This window comes from Blennius ocellaris (genome assembly GCF_963422515.1).
Source record: "Blennius ocellaris genome assembly, chromosome: 5".
NCBI classification, from domain to species: domain Eukaryota; kingdom Metazoa; phylum Chordata; class Actinopteri; order Blenniiformes; family Blenniidae; genus Blennius; species Blennius ocellaris.
Window position 1 is genome coordinate 19,455,140 of NC_137654.1, and position 16,360 is coordinate 19,471,499.

General features: G+C 43.2%; 1 protein-coding gene across 1 annotated transcript in view; it reads right to left on the minus strand.

Moving 5' to 3' along the window:
* LOC308130609 (ERC protein 2-like) overlaps nt 1–13,976 on the minus strand; it is a gene marked incomplete at both ends in the record, with an annotated part of 109,485 nt that extends 95,509 nt beyond the window's left edge. The window contains 3 exons of the mRNA XM_080497017.1: nt 8,886–9,641; nt 9,754–9,777; nt 13,119–13,976. Coding sequence (XP_080353143.1) covers nt 8,886–9,641; nt 9,754–9,777; nt 13,119–13,976 — 1,638 coding nt within the window. The remainder of the gene's footprint in view (nt 1–8,885; nt 9,642–9,753; nt 9,778–13,118) is intronic.
* Between the last annotated feature and the right edge of the window lie 2,384 nt (nt 13,977–16,360).

Sequence of the window (16,360 nt, forward strand, 5' to 3'; positions counted from 1 at the left end):
TCTTCACAAGTGTTGCTGGAAATGAGCAAAAAAACGAAAAAGACTGACCCTTACAAATGTACCGATCTGTTAAAGCCGCAAAGACTCAACCTGTAGCACGTTAAAACGTGAGAACGGCCCCTGCTCCTCGGTCCTACCTTCATATCAATGACAGTCTGCAGAGCTCTGGTCTTGGCCGGATCGGTCTGAAGCTGATTCCGACGGTGAAGCTCTTGTGGAGGCACCCGATAAAAATAAGCCTGACGGCTCATCATCTTTAGCAACAACTAACACCCACAGTTTCACAGGCAGTTAAAAACAGGCACTTATCAGACTCAACGGTCCAAATTTCTCCACAACATTGTTCTCTATTCGTTTTCCGTTCAAGAAATTCTACAACTGCAAAAATCTTGTTTTGCTGAATAAAAAAAACTACTTTTCGCTGATGTGTAAGCCGGTCTGATGCTCTCTCTCTGACTTTTTTCCATCTCTAATAGCAGATTCTGGTGTCCATTTCCTCTGCCCTATCTCTTTCTCTCTGTCCCTCTCTGTTAGCAGGTAGCAGTCACACTCCGCTTAAGGTCATGTGAATCTGCTCCGACCACTCTTTCAGTCTGAATCTCTCCGTTTCTTATCTCTCACTTGTTTTCTGTCTTTCTCGCAGATGTCTCTGGCATGCTGGAGCACTCGCTTAGCAACACTTTGTGCCAGCACATGCGCTAAGCTTTTTCCATCAATAATTAATGGTGGCTCTGACCTACAGCTATGCCTACTCACAGGCACACATATCGAAGCTGAGAGACACAAACAAATTCAGACACATGTAAAGTTGTCCTCCACTCTTTGATCTAACAAGACATGACAGCAGCTACTTAAGTTTATTATACCACACCACCATCACAGCATTCAAGGGGAAAGATATGTCATTGTTCCAACTATATATGTGTTAAGTTGGAGCGAAAACACCAAACAATCGGTCTGAAGTCGGGCTTTGTTCACATGTTCTAAACTTAAACATTTATTTACCTAGTTAAGTTTCACTGAGAGTAATGTTCTCCATTTACAAATGCAGCATTTACACCCACTCAGTTCAACGTATTCTCACCCAGACGTCGCCCGGCACGACCGCAGTCTGATCTGCTGACCACTGAGCGGCTCTGCTGGAGTGTGGCGAGGGGCTCCTCGGCTGTGGTTGTGAGGGAGTGGCCATTGCTCAAGGGGTATTTCAGCGGTGCCAAGCGATGCTGTTTCAACTCCCACCCAGATTTGTCTTTACTGAACCGCAGGGGCTCGTCAAAGTTTTAAGACACCACTTCCGCCCTCAGAGAGGTTATATTGCAGGGCTGTTTTGAGCATTATATACTGCCTTCATATGCTGTGCTACTCTCAAACTGGAAAAGCAGCACTTCTCATATGCTACACCAACCAATTCAAATCTACACATTTAGGTTTGGAAATATACTCACAAGTTTTGAGACTCACTCCAGAAAGTGCAAACGTATTTCACAAAGACAAAATGTCCAGTGCAGAATATGGCTTTAAATATTGCGGCTGAATCAGACTGCACATTTAACAATGAGCCTTCAGTAATCTTTTATGTTTATCAACACCAATAAAATGTTCACTTTAGCCTAAATCTGTCTGAATATATTGACCCACTGAATTACACAACAAAAATTTTACATTTATCAAGATTAATTCTTCAGGAGGAAGAAAGGAGCCAATTGGTGCAGGAATCTGATAGGGAAGCCACCTGGTTGTAGGTGTACCAGCCACAGCCAACTGGGCCATGGACTCAGGGCCAGCCGAGGGCTCGTTGGGCGGGTTTATATAGAGTCTTTGAGTCTTTGAACTTCCCCAAGCTAAAAGAAGATGCGTGAGAAAAGGGAAGCCTTATTACCATAGGATGGATGGATGGATGGATGGATGATGGATGGCTGGATGGCTGGATGGCTGGATGGCTGGATGGATGGATGGATGGATGGATGGATGGATGGATGGATTTGTCTTAATTACTTAAACAAACAGGCCAAAAATTTCAGAAAGATAAAGTATGAGCAGACTTCCTGCAAGACAGTTTCAGAGGACAACTGTGTTTTTTTCAACAATTAATTTTTGAGAAGTAAGCCAAAATAGATATAAAGGCTGTACATAATTAATTATGATCAGGACAACTCTACTGAGGACTGAAAGATGTGTGCTTTTTTATTCTCTGTGGATCTCATCAGCTGTTACCAAAAACAGCTTTTGATGTGTGAGCATCGGGGAGTCTGAAATTCAACCAGAAACTACCTCTTTGTCTGAAACAAAGCACATACAAAGTGAGAGCTGGAGAGGCACAGTGTGGTTTTGAGAACCTTCTCACACTTCTTAAACCAATTGCAGTTAAAAAAAAAAACAACAACAACAAAGCTGTGTAGATGACATATTCCTATTGAAGCAGATTAACTCGCCTAAGCATGTGAGAATCGCGATAAAGAGAGAGAAGCAACAGGTTGAAAGAGACTTTGCATTTTTGCCAATTTTGCCAGTGAGTTGAAACGAGAATAGACAAGGACCTTATCCTCGTGTCCAAGTCAGTTGTGGATAAGAAGGGATTACTGCTGTCAGAAAATGCCTCCCACAGACTGCCATTCACACACTGCCGGGGAAATCCTAAGCTTCCACAGACCATATGTGTATTAATGTGTCGCTCTGAGTATTTGTATGTCACCACGTGCTTTTCTTGCCTGTTGCCCGTTTGTCTGTCCCTGGGAGAAGCGGAGTCCATTATGTCGTTATCAGCAACAGCTCAACAAAAGTTCTCACAACTGTTGTCACCCTCAGTGGGGGGAAATTAAGTCATGTGTAGGAGCATGTCATCAAAGAACATCTTCTGTCCTCCACATGTCTGAAGAGGACTGAGCATATGGAGTGAATAGGATCAAACGGAACAACACAGAAATGAGTGCCGCAATTCTAAATGATGGACATGGTCAAAAAGTTCAGTTGTAGCCTCAAGGCGATGGTGTCATGTGTGTCATACATACACATGTACAGCTGTATGGACACGCACTAAGGCTCACATATATATGTAGGAGGAAAAAAGAAACACAATAGCTTGAATCATGAAGTGAAAATGGCTCTGCTTCTTAGCTTAGAGACTATCAAAGCTTTGATAAGAGATTTGGAAAAAAAAAAGAGGTGGTGGGGCGGAGAGATGGTTTGATGAGTGTAATTGTGTCCCGGTGAACTTTTACGCTCAAACAATCTGGTAGATCAGCAGAGTGAGGCCAGCATGGGGTGCTCTGGTTCTCTTAGGCTGAAGTGAGCATTGTTGTGTGTTTTTGTAATGCTGGTTGAAGTGATGGCACATATTGGGGGAAATGGTACAGGGGGTAAAGCAGATGAGCAGCCTTGTTGCAGGAGGAAGGAAACAAAGAAGAAAAGATGTGACACAGTGCCAGATCCATCTCCAGCATACTGACAAATTGAATGCAGGAGGCAGATGCAGTACTGCCATCAAAAAATAACAATAATCAGCAGTTGAGAGGCCAGTCATGTGGTTAAAAAAACAAAGAGGCCATAACTGCTTTCTCTTAAATTCTCAACACAACTCCAAATCTAAGACATTTATCCTCACTGATCCCCCAGTGAGTGAATCATCTTCATGAAGGAGCTAAAACTCTGTCAGGGGACCTGGAAAACTGTATGACATCTGCAGTGTGATCTGTATGAAAGCAGATATGCCATCTCCGAGCAGAAATCTCACAGTGGGAGTGTGCATGTGTGTGCGTGCACGCCTTTGGCGGCAGGTCAGGGCTGGGCAGGAACAGACCAGTGGTGCAGCTGTTATTATTGGGTCTACAGAGACCTGGCGGCTGGGGAGAGTCAATTAGGCCCAGATTTATGCCTCTCAGCGTGTGTGTGTGTGTGTGTGTGTGTGTGTGTGTGTGTGTGTGTGTGTGTGTGTGTGTGTGTGTGTGTGTGTGTGTGTGTGTGTGTGTGTGTGTGTGTGTGTGTGTGTGTGTGTGTGTGTGTGTGTGTGTGTCATCACGCCAAATTTTTCTCCACAGTTGATGCACGAGTGCAACAATGGTTAAACTATAGTCGAACACTGCCCCTTTGTGGCTTATACTAGTACTGCAGGAAGATACATTTACCTTTAAACATAATTGAGATAAACACGAGAAACAGTAGTGAGGCTTCCACATCCTTCTTACATACATGATTCTAGTCAATCAAGCGTAACTGTTCTCGTAACTGAAATGACACCGACACAGGTCGTGCCATTGTTCCAGCGTCAGGTCTGTACACTTGGGACCGGCTGACAGCTGACAAAGTTGAACAGGAAACACAAGTGAGAAGGCACCTCTACACACACACACACACACACACCATACCCTGACAACACACATCTGCAGGTGTAGGAGTGATGAAGTGGGCTCCACACCTACACACACTGAACATCTACAGACCATACACGCATAAGCACGGACAGCTGGTTTCAAGTGATTTCACATCTGGCGGTGGTCTGTTAGTCCTGAACGCTCAGACGGCCAGACAGCTGGGAAAGGTGGAAAAGAGAGATTTCAAATCTCAACGGACCCTCAGTCAGTTCTCTTATTTGCATCGTATGAATATACACACGTTCAGACATTTTTCACTAATCATGTGTCCCAACCCTTTCCCTACATGGAAAACCATATAAACACAAATTTAATATGACATTTTCAGCTCAAAGCAGCAAAATATATCAGGAAATCTCTTCCTCCAAGGGTTCAAACATGTTTGCAGGACAGGAAAAAAAAGGAATGGCTGAAAGTGGAAATAGAAGTATTTATTATCTTGACTCAAAGTAAACACGCTGGGTCATTTAGAAGAAAGTAATGGGTGCTGTAATGAAAGGCAGTTGGGCTGGTTTCCTTTGGAGTTAATCAGTAAAAACTAAGAGCAGTTCCCCTAATATAGGCAATAACTGCACAAACAGCCCCATGACAAGTGGAAGTAAAAGGCCAAATTACCTTGAAGCATTTCTATATTTCAATTTTGATGACTCCTACCTACAGCTAAATTACAATATGTCTTACAAAGTCTAAAACAAATCTCGGGTGTTGCAGTGTAATTACTGGGAATGTCTTGGTTAGCTTAAGTACAATCTACAGAAGACACTCATTGAACTTCTGCACAGGAATAGAAGGTGGCTGCATTAAGGGATCACTTCTCCCACAGTGCTGTATTAAAGCAGAATGAAAGTCGACTGCTATCAAACTGTGGCAGGATGAGGGGCACAAGCAACAGGGATCACCAAGTATTTCAAAAGATAATCATAAAAAAGCCCATTAAAGGATTTGGGGTGCTTCATAATTATGGAGTTAGTGTGTCAAGAGCCACCAAACACATAAAGAAAAAAGTCTGCAAACCTTATATTCACAGTGTCAAAATCCTACTGATCTTGAGGTAAGAATCATATTGGGGCTCGACAGAAGAAAATCTGGACCATTTGTCTAAAGTAAAAAAAAAAAGTACAATTAACGTCAGTGTGACAATCTATTTGGACATTGAGGAAGAGAGAAAAGCACCAAAATCTTAAACATAATGTTGTCATTATGTTGCAATGCACTTATCATTTCTGCTGTGCATACTCAAAATGACAGAAAGGAAATTCACCAAAATTGTGCAATAACGTCTTTTAATTTTTTTTTTAAATCATCATTGACAGCCATAATAATGCAATTTGTGTGCAGGAAACTGAGGCACTAAACTGCAAATATCAAATTGACTATTAAAAAAACAACAAACTGTAGAGGCACATTTGAGACGTTATCATCATATCATCGTCATATTTGCAGCAAATTATGATGCAAAAGCAATACTTAACAACATTATATGTTTACCTGACATTATGCAACCTGATTGTGAGGTTCTGAGTCTGCTGCCATTGATCCTTTTGGTTTTACTGACGCCAAAGCTCATGCAGCCGTCCACCGGGAGCTTTTAAAGCAACTTCTGCTTCTGTCAGCTTGCAAGCTTTACGGAGATGCTGATTTCGTTTTGCAGAACTATACAGTATCAAACAGCACCACAACTACTCAGAGCCGCTTTGCTGACCGAGGTATTACTGTCCTCGGTTGACTGATGAACTCAACTGACCTGAACCTTGTGAGACCTATCACACTGGAAGAAGCCTGTCCCATGATGGGGATGAAATGAAGGCGCCAGTCGAAGCAGCCACATGCGTGCCACACCTCTCTGATGCTATTATCTGTGCTCACACAGGTAGGGAACACTTAAATAACCAAGTTCTTTTTTTTTTTTTTTTTTTTTTTTTAAAGATGACACACTAAACCCTTTTCTGACAAATTACAATCCATAATTGTATTTATTTATTTTCACTGTATATCACAGTTATAATCGGTGAAACAATAAAATTCCCTTCTAATTTCAGGAACCATAAATATAAAGACAGTGTGTGTGTGTGTGTGTGTGTGGGGGGGGGGGGGGGGGTATTATAATTTAATGAGTGCCACAAAGAGAAGGAAACCAGGGGGGAACCGGGTGGAAAACAGGAGGAAACCAGGGCGGCATACCAGTAAGAAAACCAGTAAGAATCCAGGAGGGACACCAAGAACGAAACCAGTAAGAAACCAATAGGTAACCATTGGGGAAACTAGGGGAAAGTGGAGATATAGTGTAGGGTGAATAAAGAACAATAATCAGCCACATTTTTTTGCCAATCATGTCGCGAGAATATTTTGTTGGTCAATAATCACACATTAATACTCAGACAAAGTCATCCTGTCAGCTTAAGAAAAACTGCCCTTTTCTCCCATCTGCCTCTCTCTCTCTCCCTCTCCCTACCCCCTCCCCCCCTCTCTCTCTCTTTCTCTCTCTCTCTCTCTCTCTCTCTCTCTCTCTCTCTCTCTCTCTCTCTCTCTCTCTGACCCTGTCACCCTGTTCTCCTCCACAGCATGAACTGCAGGTGTGAAGATGTTAAATATAGTATATGGGTGTGTGAACAGGCACTCACCTCTCAGCACGGCACATTGGTTAGGTTCCATCCAGTACACACACACGCACAGCAGTGTTTGCAGCAACAGCATGACCTGAATCACCCACACTGCCCTCTGACTAAATCACTACGGTGACAAAACACCCGGCACGGGTGCATATCCCATCAGCCACCGGCAGCCTCGCGAGGGAGTGTTCTCACTTGAAACACTAAGCCGATAGGCTCCAGATGTGTACGCATGCTCACACACACACACACACACACACACACACACACACACACACACACACACACACACACACACACACACACACACACACACACACACACACACACACACACACACACACACACACACACACACACACACACACACACACACACACACACACACACACACACACACACACACACACACACACACAATTATTCTGACCAGAAACACAGAGGTAGACAAATAACGCAAAGGCAGAAAAACAAGAACATTATGAGACTAACAACATCAGAAGCAGGCACGACACACACTCTAACACACACACACACACACACACACACGGGCGCGCGCTCGCACACGCACACACACACTCAGTTGGAGAGGTAGAGAAATTAAAGGCTAAGAAGATTTAGGAGTTAAAAATAGACAAAGCAGGAGTGAGGAGCACAGCGTAAACCAACTGTTTGCCCTCTTGGCAGAGGATTGAGATACACCTGAGTTACAACACCACCCACTGGTATTTTCTGTCAATACACCACTGACCCATGTATAGGACAGGAAGGACCGCACCAAATATGTTTATCAGCTGCTTTAAATGTCCACATGCCCTATAACAATTTAAACATCCCATTACATAACTTCAGGTAACATGCAGTGCAATAGTATTATTTGGAAGATACAAAGGTAAAAACGAGGATATTATACTGTGAAAACTGAATCACACGAGCAAAAACAAGAGTTTGCATAGGAGCATCTTAAAGCCTGTTGTGCACATTGCATTTACTTACCCATGAGTTCAATAGTCTTAATCTAAACTCAGCTGAAAATAATATTTGCCTGAAACTAATCCTTAATCTACTCTTATTCTTGCCCAGACCAGTCGAGTTTAAAACATGCCTACATTTAAAAATATAATGATTTATGACATTCACCAGTCCCCGGATGGTGAGCTTGTAAACATATTTAGGTTTCCACAACAGTAAACGCACACACACCCACACACACAGTCAGTCAGACTGTGAAGCTGCTTGGCTGAACTCAGGCTTAGAGCTGTCCGTATGTTAATCTGGCCCATTGATAAGACCTGCTGAGCTGCTTTCTGTTCACACATTCTACATAATACTAAGACACATCGGTACACGCCCCTCACATGATCCACCCCTTGCCAACAACACACACGCGTACGTGCACACACACGCACACACACACACACACACACACACACACACACACACACACACACACACACACACAGACACACGCATACGTGCATACGCACACACACACACACACACACACACACACGCACACAAACGTGCACACACACACACAAAGCAATCATGTTCTCAGTCATACTACTGCAAAGATGAACAATGATTAGCAGTTAATAGATATACAAATACTGTCGTGGTATTATAAAACACATTAAACCTTTTCAAATAAGAATATGTTGAGTCTTTGAAGATATCGAATCATTTTCAGTCTTCTTGGTTAATTCATATTCAAGCTAAAGTTACTAAAGAAACCACAAAAGAACTGTGCTTTGGAATTCATATAAACGATTGATTAAATAATGGGATTATGAGTTCACACAAAACCTTCAGGCGTTTTATCGGCATTGCACTGATAGTCAATGTACATGGTTCAGATACGTGATAACTCACGTCGCTGACATCTTGGAAACGAAAATTAAAAACTCACCTCTCTCACATGCATGTTCTCCAGCTGAGCTTCAGCTTCCTGGGCCGCCATGGTTATTATGCCTCCTCGCTGTCCCCGTCCCCACGGTCCCTGAGCTTGTCCTTGGCCCTGGAGCATCTCCAGCAGCCTCTGGATGCTCTCGTCCCGGGCCCCCAGGGTCTGCTTCTGAGAGTCGATTCTCATCTCCATCTCTTCCATGGTCTTCCTCAGCAGGAACAACTCTTTGGCCTGACGCTCGTGCTCCGACTGCAGCTGAAAAATGTTCTCCTCCGATGGATCTGCCGGAGGAGGGGAGGAGAAGCCGTCGCACCCTGGGACCTGACAGGGGCTACAGGGTCGGAGCGAACTGGAGCTGGGTGCTAGAACTGGACTGTGGCTGGAGCCATAGAGGGGCTGATTGGAGCTGTTCCTTGGCCCCGGCTGTAAGGTGTTGGCTGGGCTCGTTCGCTGTGCGGATACTGCAGTGTTGCATCCATACCCGGGGCTGTGAATGATAATGTCAGCTTCCTGTTGCCTGGGATTGTACGTGTTGGAAGGGCTGGCTCTGGGGCTGTTCTTTGGTACAGGACTGTGCAGGTTGCTGGGGCTCTGTCTGGGACTCTGTCCAGGACTGAGGCCCGCTCTGACGTCCTGGTCCATATGGAGTTCTCGGTAGGAACTAGAGTTTGCCTGCTGCCGCTGCTGCTGCGACCGGCTGTTCATCTCCCTGTGAGCTCTCAGCTCCTCCTGCAGCTCCTGAACCGTCAGCGGAAGCTGCTGCAAACATAGATTCCATCAGTTGATCAATCAAGAAACTAATTCAAACTTCCTAAACACATGGAAACACAAATATAAAAGAAAAAGACACGTGGAGCAAATAAAAGCAGACCTTGTTTCTCCTGATGTCCCCTGGCTGCAGCAGATAGACAGATGCAATGTAAACAAAAACAAAAACAAAAAAACAAATACAGACACACATAAGACAAAAGAAATATAGAAAGGGATGAAAGCAATCAAATGAGGTTAGTGGGTGAGCAGTTCCACACTTTCGCCACAAGGGGTAGGGCTTTCTCTTCAAAACAAAGAGGAAAGGAGTTTGCTGTCACTTCAAGAAAACTTTTGATTTCTTTCTTTGCTTTTCTTTTCTAGTTTTTCCTGTGTGTTTTAATTTTCCAAATAAATAAATAAATAGACTAAGTTCATCTGGATGGCTCAAATTTTTTGTGAGATGGAGGAGAGGTGGGAGAAGGATGGTGGTTTTCCACAGAAAAAACACATTTAGTAACATTATTGTGGATGATTGTGTTGATTTGTCAAACTGATGCCTCGTTCTAACTCTTCTCAGTTGTGTGATGAGACACAATTGAAATAATGACAATAAAATGAATGCACTGCAATGCAACCTTTTGGGATGCTTTCATCATGACTATTCTTTTTCTTTTTGATGGAAGCATGTTGGTGAAAAAATTATTTAATCTTTTTTTAATTGGATGCATATTTCATCATTTTTTGGCACAACACAGCTCCAGAAGAGCAGTTGCTTCTTCAGTAAAAAGGTATTGGAAGAGGAGGGTGGAGGTCAAATCTGACAAATTATTGCTCAATGATTCATGACTACAAATGTAACCACATTAGCTTGAAAGCAATCGTTCAATTTTTTATTTTTTTGTGAGATATTTAAAATTCTTTGCGATATCTTGACATCGAGGGTGGCACATTGATGTATTCTCTCACTTCTCTTCACTTTCTCACTTTCCCCCCACCGTTAAAACACCTGCATTTGAGATGAATTTCATAAAGTGAACTTCGGTGTGAATGTGTGTGAGGGATTGTTTTTTTTTTATTGAATTCAGATAGATTCATTCATACAAAGGCAAATATTATCATGAAAATATTTTCTGTCAATCAAAGGAACTTTGGATTTTTTTTCATATCTGAGGTTGGCATTACCTGTTTTAAGTTTGGCACCCAAATTAAATGTGGGGGTTTTTTGTTTGCCTTTTTACAACACACTTTCTCAGATAGCTTAATTCATGACACAAAGTCAGAACCAATTTGTGAACTTATCAATTAAAGCCTGATGGTTAAATGTTAGAAATGACCAAACCCTGACAGCTTCTGGAAACAACACATCTCAGTTTTTATGGCTGCTGACACAACAAGCTGCAGAGCAAAGTCATGTAGAATATAACACATACATTTATACTCTGATTTTCATGAATGTTGATTTCATTCTCTACTAAAATAACCGTGGGTATACAGAGGGGAGGGTTAAGATAAAATAAAACAAAAGGAGAGAACTCTGCTACATAAATCAGCTTAGAAAACAAAGAGAGAATAAAACATTCATTGACACAAAAAGGAGAGTAATTGTGATTTTTTTTTGTTGTTGGTGTCGTCGATGTGTGAAGCTATTACTAATCTTTCCTCAAATATTCTAACTCCTCTTCACGAGTCCAGAAGGTGGAGAGCGCCAAGGACACGGAGCCGAGATGTAGGAGGCAGGCGAGGGTGAACACACATAATCAATGCAACAAACAGCTCGGAATATCAAGTCAGAGTGGGAGGACAGTCCTACACACACACACACGCACGCACACACACACACACACACACACACACACGCACACGCACACGCACGCACGCACGCACGCACGCACGCACACACACACACACACACACACACACGCACGCACACACACACCAAACAAGCAGATGGTTCAGGGACGACTGCGGTCACCGCAGGCAGGAGAAAAGGTGACATCTCCTATGCTAATTACAAAGTTCTCCTGTCAGACTGAACTCCCCTTAAAATGTCTCAAAGTGCAGAAAAACAGGGTAAAGGAGGAGGATAAGCCAAATAAAAGGAATACAAATGACTGAAAGAAGGGATGGATGGTAAACTTGATAACCTCTTCTGATGATGTCTGATTCTGTATGTTTTAAAGACATTTTTTGCTGATTTCGGTGCGTACGACAGGGCCGGAGGAGAAATACTGAAGTATCAGAGTGAGAGAAAGAGAATTTGGTCACGATTGCCCAAGTATTTATAATGTTAATGAAGCTGAAATCACCTGGGGCTAAATTGTAAACATAGACATGAAGAAAGGCTGATAAAGGACAGATAAGACCAGGCTCCACATTTGAGCTAGAGGAATAAGAGAAGCTTTGACCTTTCTTTATTTTCTAACTGGGTTTTTTTTCTAATGAGAAGAATGCGTGTTTGCATGTGTGTCACCGTGTCCTCACACTCCGTGACAATGTGAGATGAAAAGCTATAAATATGAAAGCAGAGGTGGCTCCTTGGTTACCAAGGGAGAGCTCAAAGATGATTAAAGTTTGCATATGTTTGTTTGAGAGAGGGCTGAGTGCCTATTAGTTTAAATCATAGTGAAGATGAGTTACCAAAATACATCAGGCTATTTTTCATATTTGAAAACAAAAACAGTTTAATGGATCAGATGCAAAGATTTGAAATATTTCCATCCAAGTCAAATTCAAATGACTTGAATGAAGGGACAAACAGAATAAAGATGGTGAAATGAGATTTAAAAAGAAGTCTGATGTAGAGAAGGATGAGTTAAAAAGCTGTCTCCCACCACTAACTGTGATATAAAGCCCACATGTTCCCACGTCTTAAATTCGTCTATTTGGACAGTTTCTCGCAGTATTTTTATTTTTTTTCACAAGATAAGCAAAAAGACAGAAGGATGCAAAACACTTGTTAAACTGAGAAACAGAAGGTCAGCAAGATGAAAGACTGAAGGAGGATGATAAAGAAAAAAGCGACCGTAATCTTTAAATATGAGTGAGTCAAACAGATGAATGATTCCGGGGATGGGGAGGGTCAGACCAAAGGGAGAAGTGGCACAGGACGACCTCGTCACCATCGTTCCAGAACGAGCTGTGAGTTGTTTCATTTTTTTGTTTTCTTTCGTGTGCTGGCGAACACTTTGAGTGGACGCCGCTAGTGCACGTTCCCATGGAAACCTTTGCAGCCTTGCAAATATCTTTACAAATGAAGTGCACAGAAACCTCTCAATGCAACCTTGAAGAAAGGAACGATGAGGTATGGCGTGAGAGGGATTATGCGCAGAGGAGGGGAGAGGATGAACACAAAAAGCGCGATGACGATGATGATCACCATCATCAACAAAAGGTAAAAGGCGCTGAAGTGACTCACTGTGAGTGTTCATGGTGCTTGTGTTCAATGGACGTCACAAACATTTGCAACTGTTCAGTTTGCTTCCTCACCTGCAAATCCTCCTGGTTCATCCTGTACTGGTCCTTCACTACTGCGCTCCGTGGCCCCTCCTCCCGTCGGCCCCCCTTGTCCCTCTTTGCATCGGGGCTCCAGAAGTTGACGCTGTTCACGCAGGGCCCCATCTTCCCATCCCGCCCTCCATCCAGCTCTCTCCTCAGGGTGTCGTTCTCTCGCTGGAGCTCCCTGAGCTGAGTGTGGAGATCAAATGTGGACGCCTCCCCCCGTCCGCTTGAATTCAGCGCCGGTCTTCCAGACAGGCGGCGCAAGCTCGAGGTCCCTGCTGAAAGCAAGGCCTGGTCCCCACAGGCTTCTGACGAGTGGTGCATCCCAGAAGAGGTGATGTTGGGGCTGCTTCCCATGGCGGTCGTCCTGCCGGTGTACGAAGAGCGACTGGTGCTCCTGCCCAGCGTCATGGTACCTTTGGGGTAGCTGCCAGAGGGCTCTAAGGTCTCCCGCTCATTGGGATACATGGTGCCAGAGGTAGCATAGGCAGCACTCAAAGACTGGATGTTCTCCATAGACAGGGTTTTACCACCTGGAGCTGTGGCTGACCCATGAGTTGAGTTTTTGTTTGCTGCTGTGCCAGCTTTGGTTTTTGTTCCTGGCCTTGATACCGACCCTTGACTTCCAGCCAGTTTGGTTCCCGTTGCAGGAATCCCCCCTGACACTGAACCTGGTTCCAGTCCGGAGCGGCACCCAGGTACAGAGCTTGTGGTGTGTTTGCCTCTTCCCTGTTTGGGGGACCTTGAGAAGCGTGAATGCGATGTGCCGCCATCAGTATGCCCGCTGCTCTTGGTGGCAGCAGTAAGCTTGCTCTGTGTCGGCTTGGCTCGAATGTTTAAAGGCATTTTTTTAGCCTAAGTGGCAAAATATGACATCTGACAAGAAAACGCTAGATTTTTTTTTTTTTTTTTTTTTGCAAGAAATGTTCTCATCCCTTTAAGGATCCATAAATTAAAGGCCACCAGCTGGCCTCTCAGTTTTCACCTGTCCATGTCTTGAGGGCTTGAGGTTGAGTCTTATTCCGTCCTATTAGAAGAAAGAGGCAGTGACTGCAGGCTGCGGGGCTCCCACACACACAGGCCAGAGGTCTCGTGACTTCCGCTACAGAGCCAGACATCGTGGATCCTAGACAAATCATAGTTCAAAAATGAAAAAAGAACTCAAAAATGTAATGTTAATAGTGAACTTTCTTTTTTTTTTTTTTTATGTCAGTTTAACCCTTTTTATGGAGCCTTTACACAGCACTCATTAAAAAGGTAATCCGCAAACCACTGCCCGACTGTGATTTGAAGATAAAATGTAAATAAAATCTCTAATGTGCTACTTATACTTGATAAGAATATGTTAAATATAATTAAGCTAATGGAAAATACCCATGTTTCATCACTTCAACATACATATTTCTTCAAATTTTACAAATCTTCTGAATTTCAGCACTGTGTACCACGGTTCTACCATAAAAATCTTGTCTACAAATGACGTATCAGAAGCACAGATCATGTGCTGCATATAGATTCAACTTTTACATTGTTTGTTGGTGAAGAAATAGGAAGATATGTAAAAGTTGTAAGATTTGGTCATCTTTCCATTCATGGGTGAAGTCAATCTTTATGCAGTTCTGATTGAAATGTGATTTTGCTTCACTACTCTTCTTTTGTGACTTTGCTTTTAAGAACTGTGGCCGTTATTTAGTTTTAAATTGGAATAGCAACATGCTCTTACACATTTACCACATTGCATTAATTCCCCTTGAACTCGAGAAACAGTTTCTCTCCCATTTTGGGGGAATTTAAAAGCCTGCATTTCTTCTAAATAGTGTTCAGCTAGTCAAGAGCTGGAAAATAACCAAGGCAGTGGACCCTAGAGAGCAGAGCAACTTATACCCAATTACTACAGAGCTTGAAATCCCCTATCTTCCTTATTAGGGGTTGTGAGAGTGTTGGGTGGGCAGAAAACCAATCTCTTCACTCCCTAGACTTCAGATTAGTGATGCGAGCATGCATCTGTCTACTCTTACAAACTCACGCAGTGTGTTAACAAAACTGTCAGAGGACGAGGGGATAGGGGGAAAAAATGAACCAGTGTGACTATTTCAGCACCATGGACAGTACTAAACTAAGCCATGACCAAGTATGTGGATTCGAATGACTTCTTATGTCTGGAAGAGATATCAGTGTAATTTACAATGGCTACCGCAGACAGCAAACACCAGGCTTTATTACCTACTATCACTTGGGGGATATTGCAAAGTTGTCATCAAACTTTGCCCGGCTGCAGACATACAGAAATAGGCACCAGGACTTTAAGCCAACGCCTCTGCTTTTCAAGACTACCCACATTGAGATAAAAATCTATTTTGTGTCGTGGGCGCAGGGGAATCGGTTACCTTTGGTATGTAAAAAGCCATACATCACTACAGGATTTATGTTTTTATTAATAATGAAAAGGCATTTAGAAATCTCAGTAAATGCAACTCAATCCACGATGGACCAGATATTGGAGGCAGTCTGCAAAGCAGAGGCAAATCTAAATCATAATCCCTCCTCTAATCCAAGAGGATTGGGTGCTGGGAGTCACTGCACAGGATGCAACTGAGAGATTGGTTAAGTCTGCTTGTCAGTCATAACATATCTGTCAATCCCTTATCCATTCTGGTTTGAGACAATGAACTGAGCTTCATGTAGCCTGCAGGGCAATTCTCCAGGAAACAGGAATTCACATTGACATTATTATCAAAATATCCACAGAAGTCACAACCTCGAGACGCACATATGGCTGTCGTGTATTATTAAAGCTTTATGCACAGATATTATTCTCGTTAAGACGGACTTATCACTGGCATTGATGCATTTCAGTTGTCAAGCGCCAAGTTCACGCAGCTGTGCAGACCCCGAACCTGTCGGAGGAGACGCACTGCAAGTGTAAGAATTCAATATTAAAAAAAAAAAAAAAGAAGGAAAAAGAAAAAAAGAAGCCAAGTTAGAAAACGACTCTCTTCGTTTAGATCCTGCACTTACTTGTGAGTTGGCGGCCAGCTGTTGCTGCGAGGAGAGAGAGCCCAGTTCCCACCCAGACTGCAACATCCGCATCACACTATCATATCCACACGAAGAAGCTCCACACAGACATAGACTGAAGTCCGAACTGCCCTGCAGCTCCGCGCTCCGGGACCGGCACGAGTAAAAGGGTCGGAGTGCATGTGACGTGCAGCCAGGACGCAAACGAATAA